This window comes from Symphalangus syndactylus, chromosome 9, assembly GCF_028878055.3.
Source record: "Symphalangus syndactylus isolate Jambi chromosome 9, NHGRI_mSymSyn1-v2.1_pri, whole genome shotgun sequence".
NCBI classification, from domain to species: domain Eukaryota; kingdom Metazoa; phylum Chordata; class Mammalia; order Primates; family Hylobatidae; genus Symphalangus; species Symphalangus syndactylus.
In genome coordinates this window covers 130,958,316-130,977,725 of record NC_072431.2, presented here as the reverse complement: position 1 = coordinate 130,977,725, position 19,410 = coordinate 130,958,316, and the positions used below count along the sequence as shown (strand labels likewise).

Below are 19,410 nucleotides of genomic sequence, written 5' to 3'. Positions count from 1 at the left end.
GAAGAGCTTACTCATGCTGCTCGAACAGAAGTCGCATATGCCTTTCCCTGAGATCACAGCTCTACTGTCCAGACATGCATTCAAGAAACAACAAGCAAAATCATCTGGGCCATTCAAGACGCCGGAATGAACAGAAATCAGATACAAACACACGTCTAGCTTTTTAAAATAACAGTGGATATATAGGGCATTTTAAACTGGCAATGGCAAAGACTATAATTTTCTGCTGAGGGATATTATCACAATTTTCCAACCTAGGTTTGAACCAAGGCTCATAAGAGCCCTCCTCCTTAATGCAACATCATGCCCAGTACTTCGCTATGACATTCTATACAGCAGATTATAACCCTGGCTCTCAGGCTTTTGGGAGTTAATCATTTCAAAAGACAGTGAGTTGGACACATTAAATTAACATGGCAAACTAGAGTGGCTTCCTTCCATTCCCACCCCCATATAGTCTTCTTTTTCAAAGGAGGACAAGCATTTGAAAAAATTACTTCGGAGTTCTCAAATAGCTCTGACAAGCTACTATTAATAACTCTTGATATTTTGGATCAATACCAAACACAGTTAGGTAAAAGAGAAAATAAAGAAGGCTAGATGTGCTAATGAAGGCATAAGGAAGCAAGTCAGTGACCCAGGCAATAAAAGCCTGAAAAATATTACCTTTATATGATAGCGAATAAATCAAATTTTTCTTCAGTGTTACTTATAACTTTATTTTTATTTCAATGTTTGAAGAAAAGGTAATGACAGTATTTGGTAAGTTATAATCTGGATCCTATTTTACCAATTGTTTTTAAACATTTTTAATGACTAAAATGTTATCTCCAACTCTACCATGTGCTTTCACAAACCACAAATATCTTCCGGTAGATTGCAAATGGATGTTCCTTCTTCTTTTAAAATGGACCTTAAAAGATACGGCTAAATTTTCCTCTTTCGTCAATAACTTTCAGAATACACATGCTATTCAACAGTGCCAAATGAATCTGTGAAAAGGAAAATATACTACGGGAAGGCTGATTAGACACGGACAAAGCTAATCAAAATTGATTTGGCCAAGTTGAAGCCTGTTTCCTCTTTTTAGCTATAATGGGAAGGGTGAGAGGGAGTAGATTCTTTTTCAAGTGACATCTTAAGGTTGAAAGCTGATATCACAAAACATATAGCATGATAAACATCTTCACTACAAATTGCTAACAAGGGCCTTTGTGATTTCCTTTGTAAGACTACACAGCATAAGAAGTGTGATGAAGAAGAAAGAGGAAGACGGAGAAAACCAGTAAGATGACGGTTATCTGCAGAAAAGATTGTTTTTTCAAACATAATTTTAAAAGTCCTCCTTTCTAAACTCCACATCCGTCTGCCACTTTTCACCAGAGAATTAAGCAAAGGCATCACTGCTCAGTAGAAGAATATTTTTACTTATCTGGAAAGATAACTTCATGGACATACAATAATTATATCTAGTAACTTTAAGAAAACCTCTAGCTGTGATCTGACACTAAAGTCTAAATGGGCTTTTGCCAAAAATTAACAATGGTGAAACAACTTACTTTTGCACTCTAGCCAAACAAAAACAATAAAACCATAGTCTCAATTTCTCTTTAATAAACTAAATATAGATTTCACCTTTAAAATAAGCTTTGACATAAATGGCTTTAAAATAACAAGAACATCTTACATTTGGGTCTTTTCCCAGTTAATTATTTGCTGGCGTTAGACTCAAAATTCCTTGGCTTCACCTGAAGTTGACACTCCCAAGTGCTAATTAGGAAACTATATACATTATTAACCAGAGAATGTTGTGCTTAAAACGTGCATGTTACATATGTATCTTATTATTAATGTTATTCTTTTCACTTCTCAAAATACCTCTTTAGAAAATCGAGCTCCTATTTCAATGAAGCAATTGGTGGCTCGTGAGGGAATTCTTGTCAAAATGCAATTGATAGAAAGGGGCCAAGATGACACAGGATCCTTGTCTGGGAAACATCCTTAACATGAATCAAATTTAACCTCACTGAAATAGTCAGTGGAGAGAAATGTTAATAACTGCAGATGTTACACATTTTACTCATACTAGGTGATTCCCAAAGAAAATGGCCAACTCATTTACGAACTAAACCACTACCAAGGAACCACACATGTCAGGGAGTACAAGGCCGAGACATGCCTTTCTCTAGTACTACCTCTTCCAAAAAGCCACAGGACAGATGGGAAAATAAATGCATGGAAACAAGGTAGACCTAATGATTTCCTAATTGGGAAGGAGATATGATCTTCTCATTAATTGTCAAGCCAATTGACCACAATAGCAGTTTCATAAACTGAGTCCAGTAATCCAAACTTTGGTGTCTCTAGTCCACAGAATTCTCCTCATACTTCCAGACCCTTCACCCAGCCACAAAGTTGTCAGTTCTGCTTGATTTGTTTGAATACTGTACACGACGACAGCTGTCGGAAACAGTACATTAGAACAGCTGCTATGACAGCTACAAGGGGCTTGGAAGTTTAGGCTCATTGTGACATTGTGCATTTTTCTAAACATGGAACAATCCACAAAAATAAAGAAATTTTGAGTGGGTCTGAACAATGTTTACTTATTGGTACCACCAACTGGTTAACCTCAGTTTGAGTTATATGCTTGGTCTCATAATATCTTTGCTACCATGCTGATAAGAGGTATAAAAAAAAAAATAAACAGGAGGAGCAGTTAGATGCACAAGAAAAGGGGCATTAAAAGGGAGAGGAAATGGTGAGGAAGTCACGTCAATAATCTCTTTCAAAGGCTGGCTGGTAGCCAAGGAGGATCCCACAGTGTCTCAGGATTTACTTCCAAAGGAAATGTATTCAGAAGCCCTGAGCCTGGTGCCAACTGCAAACAAAACCACTTATTATGGTCACAGCCCCCTAGAGAAGGGGAGAATGGCTTACTCTCAGCATCTGTGCGGAGGAAGAAAGTGAGGAGCAGCAGCAGCAGCCTGGCTACGTGCACCATCCTGCAGCTTGGCAGCAGCGTGCGCGAGCAGCTTGGAATCACTGCCTCCGGAGCCGCAGCGAGTCTGTCCGATCTGAAATTTCAGCTGGAACACTTTCAGAGCCTGAAAGAGGGGAGGAAGAGAAAAGAAAAGGAAGAAAACACAAAGATGCTTAGATTTCTTACTCTTTCCCCCTGGTTCCATCACAATCACCAGGACAGACACAATCCACTGTAAATACACAATGAATTCTAACTGTCATGCTTTGTATTAGGAAGGAAATAACTCGGTTTTGTAAAATATAGGAGTCTTAGAATATCTGGGTTTGTGTTACGTGGGAACTCTCGCATTCCCAATTTTAGGCCCTCCTAAAGCCAACCACCTTGAATTTCATTCTTTGCTTATGCCACCTTTTGGGCAAAGCACCTGAGAAGGAACTGTCACTTCTTATGAAACATTACGTAAATACATCAGCGGAAAGAAGCACACCAGCGCTATGAGAAAGATTTAAGAGAAGTTCCTCCACGCAGGATAAAAGTCTGTTACTGACACAATAATGGAAGCTGCTTTTTTGGCATCAGGTGAAACGACAGGGCTAATTCAACTTCTCCAGGTAAATAGCAGAGGTTAGAATTTTTTACAGTAGCGTATTTGGCTTCTTCCCTGAAGACACATCAATGTTCAAGTCTAGTTTGGCATCAATAAGTCAAAACAATAGCTAGCATGAGCCTCTTTTCATTTAACAGGATTTTTATATGCCTCCCGGGCAAGGGTTTAATTTCCCCAGTCTTCTCTGTAAAATCAAAAAGCCACAAACTATTTTTAGAGCACCTACTGTGTGCAAGGCATCAAGAGTGACAGCACAAGGTGTCTCAAGGTAGAAAGATGAGTCAGGTTCTAGTATTTTTGTTTCCAGATTAATAGGGAAAATAAAGCAGGTACATCAGATGACTAGTACAATTTAATAAGTGATTAGTGCCAGGAAGGAAAGCCAGATAATGCTGTAAAAGATAGGATCAAGATTGACATCATGGAAATAGTGTCTCAAACTAGGCCTTGAAGTTTAACCAGGATTTTAACAAGATGACGAAAAGGCATTCCAGGAATTCTATGCAAAGGCAGGGCAGTGGGAAAAGAACTTTGGAAAACCTGAGTTTCCTGGTTTGGTTGGAATAGGGCCTCGCAAAGGTCAGCATGCATCGGGCCCCCTGGAAGCCTTCTTAGAACAGATGCGTGAGTACTACCATCAGAGTTCGTGTGTCAGTGTATCTGTGGTGGGGATCCAATAAGTCAATAATTTGCCTTTTTTTTTTTTTTTTTTTTTTTTAGACAGTCTCACTCTGTCACCCAGGTTGTAGTGCAGTGGTACAATCATGGCTCACTGCAAATGCTGCTTCCCAGTTTCAAGTGGTTCTCCTGTCTCAGCCTCCCAAGTAGCTGAGATTACAGGTGCCCACCACCATGCCTGGGTAATTTTTGTACTTTTAGTACAGGCAAGGTTTCATCATGTTGGCCAAGCTGGTCTCAAACTCCTGGCCTCAAGTGATCTGCCTGCCTCAGCCTCCCAAAGTGCTAGGATTACAGGGATGAGCCACCACTCTTGGCCTAGCAAAGTGCTAGGATTACAGGCCTGGGTCATGTATTTGCATAAATTTGCATTTCTACATGTGCCTGGGTGATGCTGATGCTGCCAGTCCAGAGACCACACTTTGAGAACCTTCTGGTTGAAGTCATAGGAAACTATCTTCTATTAGGAAAACCAGAAGATGAAGCAAAAGAAAATGGTTCAGAGTCAGGCGCGGTGGCTTACGCCTGTAATTCCAGCACTTTGGGAAGCTGAGGCAGGAGGATCACTTGAGGCCAAGACTAGCCTGGCCAACATGGTGAAACTCCGTCTCTACTAAAAACACAAAAAAATTAGCTGGGCGTGGTGGTGCACACCTGTAATCCCAGCTACTCGGGACGCTGAGGCAGGAGAATCACTTGAACCCAGGAGACGGAGGTTTTGGTGAGCCAAGGTCCTGCCACTGTACTCCAGTCTGGGTGACAAGTGAGACTTCGTCTCAAAAAAAAAAGGTTCAGACATTAAAAAGGAAAAAAAAAATAGGTCACAGAGAGCCTTGGATGGCGATCTAAGTCAAACGGCCTTTATTCAGCAAACTACAAAAAGAGCTATTTAATGTTTTAGAGCAGAGGAACAACATGGAGCTAGGCTTTGGAAAGATTAACTGACAACTGGATCAGGGATGATTTAGAGAATGCTATTAGGCCACAGCAAGAGTTCCAGGTGAGAAGTGACACAGGACTTAAGAGTAATGGTGGTCCTGGGGAGAATTAGGAAGGGAGGCAATGACTGGCTCCAAGCAATCATTTGAGGTATAATTATTCACGTGTTAAATAATTGTACCTATAGAACCCTCAATAAATCTAGCACAGCCTCTTATACAGAGTACACTCTTAATGAAAAATTAAAAAATAGAGTAGATCACATCCTACTGCATCCTCTATCACTGCAGAAAAAATCTGAAAATGACTATCAGTATTCATTTGCAAAATGAAACTGCATACCTTTAATTTTTAAAACTGAAATATTTGAAACATATACAAAATTTTTGACAGGAAATACTAGAGATATCCAGAAATAACCTAATCAACTTGTACTTTAAAAATAATTATAATGCAGATACCACAGTATGTCTTTTCTGAAACTCAGCTTAAGCATGAGAACAAAAATTGTTTTAAAGATATTATCTTTTTTATTACTATTCATAAACGGTTTGAATGCAGGAAAGATAAAATTAAAAAGGAGAGAAATCACTCTACAATTCTATTAGATAGCCACCTTTTTTTTAATTTTTAATTTTTTTTTGTTAAACAGTGGGTGGCATGAAGAAGCAAGTGGTACACTGGAAAACTTCTTGAATCCAGAAGCTGGCCAGCAGTTCCAAATCAGCTATTGTTATCAATCTCCTCTGAAAAACAACTTATCAAACAGTTCACAGCTATCGGATGTTAAAAATCTCAGAAGTTCATAGGAAAAGTGCTAAAGGAATCAGCTCTCCCCTCCCCATTCCCCTCCTCCTGCTTTCACTGCTCCCATCCTCATGCCAGCATTTCAAATGACAGCAAAGTCCAGGAGACATCAGTCCTGTCGGACTCAATTTGTGTCTGTGCAAGCGTATCAGAGCCAACTGCTACATAATGACTCCGTGTGATCACAGAGATGGAGACCTATGAATGCTCACTCAGGGAAGAAGTGATTTGGCTTTTCCTCCTACTCAGCTGAAGTGCATAAGAAGACCAAATTTTTTCAAATGAACCTTCAAATGTTACTCCTGGACTAGCGACAGCGATAGGATCTAGCACTCTAGAAACGAATGCAGCTATAAACATACATATTTATAGTTAAATGGGTTGTGCCCAAAGGAGATCAGAGGTGTGAAGATAAAACGTATTCTAAATGTTCATTCTAGCTAATCTCCATTCCTTATCTTGTTTATTACACAGCAACATTGCCAAAAGGGAAATGCTGGCTGCCTATCAGTAAGGTGGAATTTAAATTTAGGTACAAAAATTGGAAACGGATTCTTAAGAAAATAATTAAACCAAAAATACAGAGGATAAAATAATATTATAAGTAGTTTCCATTAATCTATAGTAAGGGTTGCTAAGTACTCTGAAAAAAAAAAAAAGAGCAAGGAGGTTCAGTGATATTAAAAGTACCATGTTTTACCTTACTTACATCACACATTATTCAGCATTTGTCCAATAGCCTCAGCAGAAGGCAACCCTTTGATTTTCATATGTTTTGCTCCTTCTTTCTTGAGACAGAGTCTCACTCTCTGTCAAGCAGGCTGGAGTGCAGTGGCACAATCTCAGCTCACTGCTACCTCCGCCTCCTCAGTTCAAGCGATTCTCCTGCCTCAGCCTCCTGAGTAGCTGGAATTACAGGCGTGCGCCACCACGCCTGGCTAATTTGTCTTTTTTTAGTAGAGGCAGGGTTTCACCATGTTGGTCAGGCTGATCTTGAACTCCTGACCTCGTGATCCGCTCGCCTTGGCCTCCCAACGTGCTGGGATTATAGATGTGAGCCACTGCACCCGGCTCTCTATCTTTCATCAGCAGGGACATGCAGATAGAACTCAACCATGCATATGAATCTAAAATACAATTTCAAAAAATTCATAACTCTCTGGTTTCTTATTTCTCATACCACAAAGATCTTATGAAACAATAATTTTGCTAATTTCCAATTAACTGAATATTTGCTTTTGTATATATGTACACGGGTGGTTGCAGAAACTAACAGTTCAGACGGCAATACGATGCATGTAATATAATTTGAAATGGAACAACAAAGAGCGCACTTGCCTAAAAGCCTTAACAAATCACGCTTTCAAGCGATCACATAAGCTGACATCTATCCAACTCTTTTTCTTCAACTTACCATTGTAACGCTTTTCTCTAATAAGTATATTCATATTCAAACCAATATGAATGTTGAAGGATTTGTACTATTTTTTTCAGCTTTCTATACTGTTGATATTTGTTTCCAAATACTGGATTAAAATTTTCTTTAAAAAAAGACCAACTAGGGCTTAGAGTCCCTTAGAAAATGGCAGATTATAGGCTTTGTACGGGAAATGTAGAAAATTAGTCAACATCTTGCCATACCAGAAGCTTAAGAAGTTTTCAGAACTACTAGGCTATATTAAAAAAAAAAAAAATTCCAAGATGATGAGATGCCTATCAGCTAAATGTAGGGAAATCTGAGTGACAAAAAGAATCGTAACTGCAAAGAACTACAACAAATCATAATCTATGAGTTCATAATTGTAAAAATTCCACTGGTTACTCTAGGAGAATGTTAGAGAACCAAGTCGTTACTCTGAAAACGGGAACAGAAAAGTGAAGAATTAAGCATTAAAAAAAAAAAAAAAAAAAAAAAAAAAAAAAAAACAAAAAAAAAAAACAAAACACTGCTGTCACTTAAAACCAGGTATCATTGTTTATCTCTGAACATTTTTCATTTTTCTATCATAACAAACCCATCCTCTCAAGTCTAGACATCTCAGAAGCAATATCATAATGATATTTAACCTGAACATACATGCATAAAAGATACGCATTAAGTTGGGGGATAGTATGGGAAGGAGTATATGTCCCCAAATTACTTCTTTTTATCTACCTCCCAAACCAGGCCTCTGTAAATCAACTGAATGTGGCTTCTAATTATTTAGGAGAAGGATCCATTTATACAAACGATGTGCTGGTAGGACTCTCCCATTTGTAAAACAGACAAAAGCAGGGATGCTCTGGCTGAAGCTTGAAGGAGGGGAGGGGCCTGGAGCCTACAGCAAACCTGGCAGAGGCTTCAGGGGGCACCCCAGGAATTCCCTAGACCCTCAGTGTCCAGCTACACAACACAAGTACATGAAACGAGAAGAGAAGCCAAAAGCAAACTTTCAACATTTCACTGACTTGTGGATTTTCCAAGACAAGGGAACCATCTAAATATCTTAATGTGGTATAAAACAAGAATCTTCCAGTACTGACGGATATAACTTTCTGCAGGATAGAAATGCTTTTTATCTTCATTGACTAATAATTGACCACTTTAAACGTAGCTAGTGTGACTGAGGAAGTAAAGTTTTTATCTTATTAAAGTTCAGTTTAAATTTAAACAGCCACATGTGGCTAGTGGCTACCCTATTGGACAGCACAGACTACAACTACACGTTTACAGCACTGAACAGAAAGTCAGTATTTTTTTGGAGGGGTAGACTGAAACAATGAGGTGAGAATTCTGAGTTCTTGTCATCCTTGGCTTCCCAATAATCACACACTAAAGATTCACTGTGTTATGTGAGGATACCCATTTAACCTTTGGATCACTCACTCACTGATATGGTTTGGCTGTGTCCCCACCCAAATCTCATCTCAAATTCTCACGTGTTATGGGAGGGACCCAGTGGGAGATAAATGAATCACAGGGGCAGGGCTTTCCTGTGCTGTTCTCATGATAGTGAGTAAGTCTCATGAGATCTGATGATTACGTAAGGGGGAGTTTCCGGGCACAAGCTCTTTTCTCTTGTCTGCTGCCATGTGAGATATGACTTTCCCCTTCCACCATGATTGTCAGGCGTTCCCAGCCATGTGGAACTGTAAGTCCATTAAACCTTTTTTTCTTCCCAGTGTCGCAGGTATGTCTTTATCAGCAGTGTCAAAGCAGACTAATGCACTAACCTATCCATGTCCCTTATCCTGCCAAATAAAAAAAAGATTGCATTTTTTTTTAATTACTTCATAGAATGTAAAGGGAAAATCAGTCTATGACCGTACTACCCTGAACACGCCCAATCTCATCTGATCAAGAATTCCAAGGGAAGATCAGTAAGTGGTTGAGTATATAACTGGAAAATATCCAAGTAGAAATAGTGTTAATGAATGTTCCTTTAATATTAAAGGAAAAATTATGTTAAAGATGGGGTTTCATACTTTATTGTATTTCTCACTACTTCTGGCAGCAAAGAACTGCCACATTCTATAGACATAAAGGACAAGCAACTTCTAAACATCCTCATGAAATAATTTGTATAGCTGTATAGTTTTTATCAAATGGCCACATTCGATTAATATTAGCGAGGGATATGGGAAACACATTCTTAAATATATGCAGGGTGCCAAAAACCTCAAGGTCAATTATGGAAAATATTACTGAGAAAAGGGGCCATTGAACAAGGTTATTGAATTTAATAAAACTATGAAAAACAACCACAAACCAGACATTTCTGAATAAAACAGTCAAACCTAAAAATATAAGAAATTATTTGTATGAAACTTGTAACACCTCAAAATTATACTCCACATACTCGGCACATCAAATCAAAGACTCCAAATTTTTCTGTTTTGCCCTAAACATGTTTTTATGACAATCAGGAAAAAAACAAGAGGTAGTTTAAGAGCTATTACATATAAATACAAAGTGATAATTCAATCATCTCATTTTTGGCTTAGGCTATGACTTAATATGAAGACCCCAGGTGACTATAAGCACACAAAGATTCTTTGAAGAAATCAACTGAATTTTAAGAATACCCAAAGAGTAAAACAATTCCTATCAATATAGACACTTAAAAGATCCCTTATATGCCTAACTCTAATAGACAGAGAAAAAAAGTCAATAGCTATTATTCTGAGCTTTCTATAGTTTATGATTCACTTTCCAAATTATTATTGATGTATCTCTGTAAGATTTCAAGTGGCTTTACATTGGAAGCACATATAAATATTGGTTATTTTCAAGGATGGCAAAATGGCATTATTAACTTTAATTGTTTCCTTCTCCTTTGGGAAGAAAAAAATGAGGTATGCCATGAGAAATGAACAGATAGAAAGGAAAAAAAACCTCATCTCCCTTTGTATCTATTTTTTCCCCTACAAATAGAACTATAATTCTGATTTGAAAAGAAGGATAGCTTTAGAAAAAGAATCTAAAATTTCTTTCAGTTATTACTGCATGTCATAGCTTCTATCTAGTTTTATGTGATGCCAGTAGAAACTGGCAATGAAACGGTTACAATACAAGCCTATTCAACATGCTATTGGAACTCTAATATTTGTTCCTTTCATCCAAAAAGACACTGTAAAAGTGAGAAACTGATCTTTCTTGCAAAGTGTAGATAGATATGCAACCCAGCCACTTTCCACTCAAACAGAACATGGATTCTATTATTTTAATCTCGGGCATTTCTTTTTTCTTTTTTTTTTTGAGATGAAGTCTCATTCTGTTGCCCAAGCTGGAGTGCAGTGGCGTGATCTTGGCTCACTGCAACCTCCACTTCCCGGGTTTAAACGATTCTCCTGCTTCAGCCTCCTGAGTAGCTGGGACTACAGGCACACGTCACCACGCCGAGCTAATTGTTGTATTTTTAGTAGAAACAGGGTTTCACTATATTGGCCACGCTGGTCTTGAACTCCTGACATCGTGAATGGCCCATCTCAGCCTCCCAAAGTGCTGGGATTACAGGCGTGAGCCACCGCGCCTGACCGGGCATTTCTTTTTTTATGTTAAATAATTTATTAGGATATTTTGTTCAACCAATCAAAAGAAATAATTAATATGACCTTGATTAAGAGGTTTAGACAAGACGTTTTCATGCTAGGAGTATCATCTAAGCCTAATTTATCATGAAGTGATTATGCACCTGTTCCAAAATTTCATATTATTTCCTATATTTCACTTTTAATAACCTATATACATCAAGCTCTAAAGACATTAGTTATGACCAATAAACTAATACATAAGTCTAGCCTTAAAATTTCCTCGATGACAGACTGCACACATTACAATAGTATCTTATCCTAATAGTAATGTATAATTTGTTGTTTTATTTTAAATTGACATATAAAACTGTATATATTTATTATGCACAACATGATGCTTTGAAGTATATACAGTACACATTGTGGAATGACTAAATTTAGCTAATTGACATATGCATTACCTCATATAGTTTATTTTTATAATGAGAACATTTTACATGATCTGTCTTGGCATTTTTCAAGAATACATGGATATGAAACTATCATTTCTACAGCAATATAACTGATTTTGTCATTATCTTAAAAATCAAAACAGGGTTTTTTAATGAATGCAAAATATTTTTGCTTAAAATATATTTATCTTTTTAAATGTTATAGGTAATAGGTTTTATTTATTATTATATCTATTTTATTTGTTTTAGCCCTATCAATACATAGCATGGAAAAGTCTGACAACACATATTTTACTTCTTTACTATGAAACGCAATTTTAAAAATTCACTTTGAGGAGAATTTACCACTCTCTAAAGGGAATAATCTACATTGATCTCTTTTCCTTAAGATTATTTTAAGAATAAAGTGAAGGACCTTTTAATTGTTTTTTAAATAGTTCATTATGATAGCTCAAAGAAAACTAATTTAGCTCTTCGCAGGTGTAATACTTATCGGTAGCTCCATCCTCAGGGTGATCAAACCTCTGGGCCAGCTGCAAAAGTGACTTTGCCCTCTCCCCCAGGGAATGCCTAAAGACAATTTTTGTTGTCACAGCACAAGGAGGGTGACCCATGGCACCTAAGAGTAGAGGTCAGGGATGCTGCCAAATACCCTGTAACACACAGAACAGCTACCTGCCCCCCAACAAAAAAATTATCCTGTGCAGATTGTCAGCAGTGCCGAGGGTGGGAAACCCTGTCCTAGAACAGCTCATTGGCATGGAGGAAAAATTCCAAATTAAAAAAAAAGGGGGGGGGGGGGATGGGGACTTTTAAGACATATCTAATACATTGCTTTCTAAACCCACCAATTTTAGGTGTTTCCAGTACAGTTTTCATACATAAACTCAAAACAGATTTGAATTTCTGGGCATCGGAATATGGATGACACCCAAATTTCCCTTTTTGTCCTAAGTTAGAACCAAAGTTGGCTTGCCTTAAAAGTTTAGTTCACAGGCTTAGGCAGCATAAATATTGTCACCAATTAAAAGAATGAAGGTGTTAAATGGAACAGACATTGCACTGATGTCTGTCAGTGAATAGATATGCTTCCCATGTCTCATGATGGGAGCTTAGCTCTTCTCTAAGGGAACAGTCTGAGGAAAGAAATATTCAGTTTCAAGGACTGTTTTCTCCTATCACTGCTAGCAATAGAGATCAATAGTGGAATGGTGAAAGACTGTCACAAATGGCTAAGGAAAGTGGAATTAAAGAATATTCTCTTCATACATCTCTCACCTTATACACAAATCGACTGAAGATGAATCAAAGAGTTACATCTGTGACCTGAAACCGTAACAATTCTAGAAGACAACATCAGAAAAACCCTTCTAGACATTGGCTTAGGCAAAGACTCCATGACCAAGAATCCAACAGCAAATGCAACAAAAACAAAGATTAAATAGATAGGACTTAATTAAACTAAAAATGCTTCTGTGCAGCAAAAAATAATAATAATAATAATATCAGCAGAATTAACAGACAACCCACAGAGTGAGAAAAAATCTTCACAATCCATACATCGACACAGGACTAATATCCAGAATCTACAAAGAACTCAATCTCAAATCAGCAAGAAAAAAAATCACATCCAAAAGTGGGCTAAGGATATGAACAGACAATTCTCAAAAAAAGATACACAAATGGCCAACAAGCATATGGAAAAATGCTCAGAAAATACTCACTGATCACTAATGATCAGAGACACGCAAATCAAAACCACAATGCAATACCACTTCGGTCCTGCAAGAATGGTCATAATCAACAAAATAAAAAAAAAAATAGATGTTGGTGTAGATGTGGTGAAAAGGAAACACTTCTACACTGTTGGCAAGAATGTAAACTAGTAAAACTGCTATGGAAAACGGTGTGGAGATTCCTTAAAGAACTAAAAGCAGATCTATCATTTGATCCAGCAATCCCACTAGTAGGTATCTACCTAGAAGAAAAGAAGTCATTACCCGAAAGGATACTTGTACATGCATGTATACAGCAGCAGAATTTGCAACTGCAAAAATATGGAACCAGCCCAAATGCCCATCAATCAACGAGTGGATAAAGAAAATGTGGTACATTTATACCATGGAATACGACTAAGCCACAAAAAGGAATGAAATAATGGCATTTGCAGCAACCTAAATGGAATTGGAGACTATTATTCTAAGTGAAGTAGCTCAGGAATGGAAAATCAAACATTGCATGTTCTCCCTCATAAGCAGGAGCTAAGCTATGAGGATGCAAAGGCGTAAGAATGATACAATGGACTTTGGGGATTCAAGGGAAAGGCTGGCAGCAGGGTGAGGGATAAAAGATTACACATTGGGTGCAGTGTACACTGCTTGGGCGATGGGTGCACCAAAATCTCAGAAATCACCACTAAAGAACTTATTCACATAACCAAATACCACCTGTTCCTCAAAAACCTATTGAAATAAAAAATAAATTTTAAAAGCAGAACATTCTCTTTGTAATCCCAATGTTGTCCTCATGACTATTCCCATATCTGTCTAAGATACTATTAACAATTTACATAGTAGAGGAAATAGGTTGTGTGGGGAAACTAAATAACTGACTATCAAACCAAAGAGAAACATAAAATCTAAAGAAAGGTAGCGAGGACAAATATTAACCATATATATCCAAAATACACTCTTCACCTCTCTCACCCTGTACATATATTTCATTCAGTTATATTGCACTCATCTTTACTGTTAGTGCCCTCTTCACATCTACTCCCTCCTTCAATGAAACCATAGACTGATAAAAAACAGAAGAAAAAAATAACATCATTTTGGGCAACCCTCTCATTTAACAGACAATGCATGAAGTACAAGGACATAATGGAATTAATAACCTCAAAATGCACAAGTGAGTAGTCTCAGGGGAGGGCTTAGAACCAGTTTTCTTTCTTCTATAGCATGGTATCTACTTTTACTATCTCTGACTTACTGAAACAGAAATAGATAGCTGAGGCGATGTCATGATTAATTCTAAAGTGATCGACATAAAGAAAAAGTCTCTCCTTTAATTAGCAAAGAGACAATATTACAACGGCATAAATGAAAGGGGAAGGCAACCTTAAAGGCCGGGGTATAGGAAGGCAGGATGAAGGAATCTCACTGAATGAAGGTATTTGGCAGTCATTGTCCAAGACCAATAAATAATTCACAAATGAAAGTTTATCCTATGAGTCAAAAATTTTCTAAAGAGTCAATCTTTAACTTGGTACCTGTTATTATGTACCTGTGTATCTTAGAGTAAAAGTTTATGGATGTGCATGGAAGGAAAAATGATTAACCAGTAATAGATTTTCTAAATTCTCACGTTTGCAATTGAACAAATAACATGCAGATACATGTTTATACCACCTTAAGGCATATTTATTTTGCATATTACCATCAAGTTCTATTTTATGGAGTTTCTCTCTCTCTCTGTCTCTCTCTCTCTGTCTCTCTCTTTTAGATAGGGTCTTGTTCTGTCGCCCAGGTTGGAGTGCAGTGGCACAATCACAGGTCACTGCAGCCTCGAAATCCTGGGCTCGAGCTATCCTACTGCATCTGCCCCCAGAGTATCTGGGACTACTGGCGAGCGCCACCACACTTGGTTTTTCAATTTTTATTGGGAAGGGGTCTTGCTATGTTGCCCAGACTGGTCTTGAACTCCTGGACTCAAACAATCCTCCCACATTGGCCTCCCAAGGTGTTGGAACTAGAGGCATGAGCCACCATGCCCGACCGATTTTTTTTTTTTTCTGTAAAATTTAAATGTTAGCAAGGATATATGTTGAGTAATTGTGACAAGGATGGGAATGGGTTAGATTCTGAATTCACAAGTTATACAGTCTAGTTATCTCAGTGGAGAGACAACAGCCTGAGTGCACTTTATTATAAAGTTGCTGAGGGCAACATGGCCATATTGAAAGAAGAAATGAAGATACACAATGGTTATTTTTCAAAAGAAGTTGGCATTATGAAGTGATTTGATAATAAAGTATGAAAATTTCCTGCAGCAATAAAAGCACTATGCATTTCCCATACCAAGATGTATCAGAGTGGCAGTGAAAAAAATATTTTTCCTATACTCTCTCTTTTAGAAAATATATTTGATACCTCTGGAAAAAGACTGTTTAAAGTACCATCATTTTCTTTGTACTTCTATAAAATACTGAAACAAAATACACAATATGGATATCAAAAAAGGAGTTTAAAGTTGTTAAAAGCCTACTAGCAAACTAGATGTAGTAACTTTCTCAACACCAAACTTTCTAGAAACTAATTGTAATCTTAAATGAACAGCCCACTAAACTAAAAGATAATGTTGAACAAAAACATCAATCAAACTTCCCTGCTGGGCCAGGCACGGTGCCTCATGCCTGTAATCCCAGTGCTTTCAGAGGCTGAGACAGGAGGATCACTTGAGGTCAAGAGTTCAAGACCAGCCTGGGCAACATAATAAGACCCCATCTCTAAAAACAAACAAAATTTCTCTGCTGGATGTGGGTCTCACATAGGTCTTTTGAAACCCAGATATTTATATTTCAAAGTAGAGGAGTAGTCATTCTAAAATGAGTAGGAATAGGTTCAGGAAGCAAGCCAGGAGTGTGGCTGGCACAGATGTGCAAGGATGGGTGGAAGAGAAGTGCAGGGAATGCCTAATTGTTATCTGGTGCGGGATCGAGCCGCAAATTAAAATGCCATCTTTTTAAGAACTTCTCTATCTTTTGTGGTCTACCTAACGATGTTTCCATCACAAACTAAATATAGACTGACCCTTTCCTTTACTGTGTTTCCTTCAATATTTTTAAATCATAGGTTTAATCATGAATATTTATATTACGTTGTTTAAAAAATTGAACAGCCACACATTAGAAAATGTGCTTACTTCACTAACAGCCCTCACTCAGGCACTAGAATTAGGAAAAGGAAAAAGGGTAAATATATATACAGGCTCTAAGTATGCTTACCTAGCCCTCCATGCCCATACAACAATATGGAAAAAAGGGAATTCCTAACTTCCGAGGGAACACCTTTCAAACATCAGGAAGCCATTGGGAAATTACTACTGGCTGTACAGAAACCTAAAGAGGTGGCAGTCTTACACTGCCGGGGTCACCAGAAATAAAAGGAAAGAGAAATAAAAAGGAACTGCCAAGCGGATATTAAAGCCAAAAGAGCTGCAAGGCAGGACCCTCCATTAGAAATGCTTATAGAAGGACCCCTAGTACAGGGTAATCCCCTCCAGGAAACAAGCCCCAGTACTCAGAAGAAGAAATAGAATGAAGGACCTCACGAGGACATGGTGTCCTCCCCTCAGCATGGCTAGACACTGAAGAAGGAAAAATACTTTTGCCTGCAGCTAACCAATGGAAATCACTTAAAACCCTTCACCAAACCTTTCACTTAGGCATTGATAGCACCCATCAGATGGCCAAATTATTATTTACTGGACCAGGCCTTTCAAAACTATCAAGCAGATAGTCAGGGCCTGTAAAGTATGCCAAAGAAGTAATCCCCTGCACTGCGGGCCATACATTTCAATCCCTGTATCTTTAACCTCCTTGTTAAGTTTGTCTCTTCCAAAATCGAAGCTGTAAAACTATAAATCGCTCTTCAAATGGAGCCCCAGATGCAATCTATGACCAAGATCTACCACGGACTCCTGGACAGGCCTCCTAGCCCATGCTCCGATGTTAATGACATTGAAGGCACCCCTCCCGAGGAAATCTCAACTGCACAACAACTACTACGCCCCAATTCATCAGGAAGCAGTTAGAGCGGATGTCAGCCAACCTCCCCAACAGCACTTGGGTTTTCCTGTTGAGAGGGGGGACTGAGAGACAGGACTAGCTGGATTTCCTAGGCCAAATAAGAATCCCTAAGCCTAGCTGGGAAGGTGACCGCATCCACCTTTAAACACGGGGCTTGCCACTTAGCTCACACCCAACCAATCAGGGAGCTCACTAAAATGCTAATTAGGCAAAAACAGGAGTTAAAGAAATAGCCAATCATCTACTGCCTGAGAGCACAGCAAGAGGGACAAGGATCAGGATATAAACACAGGCATTCGAGCCGGCAATGGCAACCCCCTTTGGGTCCACTCCCTTTGTATGGGAGCTCTGTTTTCACTCTATTAAATCTTGCAACTGCAAAAAAAAAAGAAAAGAAAAGAAAAGAAAATGTGCTTACTTCTTCCCGTAATTGTCACTAGGGTCAAAACTATTCATTGCATAAATCTTCATCATTGGCTGGGCGCGGTGGCTCATGCATGTAATCCCAACATTTTGAAAGGCCAAGGCAGACGGATCACCTGAGGTCAGGAGTTCAAGACCAGCCTGACCAACATGGAGAAATCCCATCTCTACTAAAAATACAAGATTAGCTGGGCATGGTGGCACATGCCTGTAATCCCAGCTACTCAGGAGGCTGAGGTGGGAGAATCGCTTGAACCCAGGAGGTGGGGTTGTGGTAAGCCAAGATTGCGCCATTGCACTCCAGCCTGGGCAATAAGAGCAAAACTCCATCACAAAAAAAAAAAAAAAAAATCATCATTTTCTAACTTGTACTTTAGATTGGTCCACACATTCCATCACACAAATTTAGTGCTTATTTCAACACACATGTGAAAACATGTATTTATATATTATATACATTTACTATGCTACTAACGAACTAAATACATTTTCAAACACAAAATTAGAAATTTTAAAAATAAGAAAAAAAAGTAGAAGTTCTATAATTCTTTTCCTAGGCCATATAAATAATTAGGGGCCCACTGCCCTAGATATAGTTGGGATTTTTTGCTTTTTGTTCTTGGTTTTGAGACGGAGTCTCACTCTGTCGCCCAGGCTGGAGTGCAGTGGCGCCATCTCAGCTCCCAGCAACCTCCGCCTCCCGGGTTTCAGTGATTCTCGATTCTCATGTCTCATCTCCCTGAGCAGCTGGGATTACAGGCAGGTACCATCATGCCCAGCTAATTTTTGTATTTTTAGTAGAGACAGGGTTTCATCACGTTGGCCAGGCTGGTCTCAAACTCCTGGCCTCAAACGATCCACCCACCTTGGCCTCTCAAACTGCTGGGATTACAGGCGTGAGCCACCATGCCCAGGTGAAGTTTGGATTTTTTTAAACCTATATTTTAAGTGACCATAGACAAAAATGAGATATTTTACTAGTCTGTCCACCAATCTCTATGTGACAGCTGATGTCAACAAGACATATTATAACACATAGAGAAGACATTGTTGTTTGGGATTTTCAGACAATGTCCTCATTTTATCATTGTAAACCATCTACATTAAACTAGAATAACTTTATACATGAACAGTGTTTGTGCTTTAAAAATGAATTCCTTCATTCTTTTATTCCATAAATATTTCTGAATACCAGGCAAGGTGATAGGGACAAGAGACTTATCATAAATGTACAAGACAGCAAGGTCCGGCCGGCGCGGTGGCTTACGCCTGTAATCACAACACTTTGGGAGGTTAAGGAGGGGGATCATCTGAGGTCAGGAGTTCGAGACCAGCCTGGCCAACATGGTGAAACCCCATCTCTCCTAAAAATACAAAAAATGAGCCAGCTGTGGTGGTGGTCACCTGTAGTCCCAGCTCCTCGGGAAGCTGACGCAGGAGAACTGCTGGAACCCAGAGGCGGACGTTGCAGTGAGCCAAGATCACGCCACTGCACTCCAGCCTGGGCAACAGGGTGAGACTCTGTCTCAAAAAAAAAAAAAAAAAAAAAAAAAGACAGCAAGTTCCCTGATACTGATACATTCTGGTGCTAAGAGACAGAAAAATACAAGTAATTTTTTGAGACACAGTGTCATTCTGTCTTCCAGGCTGGAGTGCCTTGGCAGAATCTCGGCTCACTGCCACCTCTGTCTCCCAGGTT

General features: G+C 38.7%; 1 protein-coding gene across 21 annotated transcripts in view; it reads right to left on the bottom strand.

Annotated features, from left to right (window-relative positions):
- PTPRD (protein tyrosine phosphatase receptor type D) overlaps window positions 1-19,410 on the bottom strand; it is a 2,314,079-nt gene that overhangs the window by 423,639 nt on the left and 1,871,030 nt on the right. For 20 of the 21 annotated variants that reach the window (XM_055294262.2, XM_063609868.1, XM_063609869.1 and 17 more), the window contains one exon: window positions 2,941-3,107. In XM_055294262.2, the coding sequence (XP_055150237.1) occupies window positions 2,941-3,004 (64 nt within the window). In that variant the 5' untranslated portion in view covers window positions 3,005-3,107. Of the gene's footprint in view, window positions 1-2,940; window positions 3,108-6,726; window positions 7,140-19,410 lie in introns of those variants that run through there. The other variant, XM_063609875.1, reaches the window with a different exon arrangement.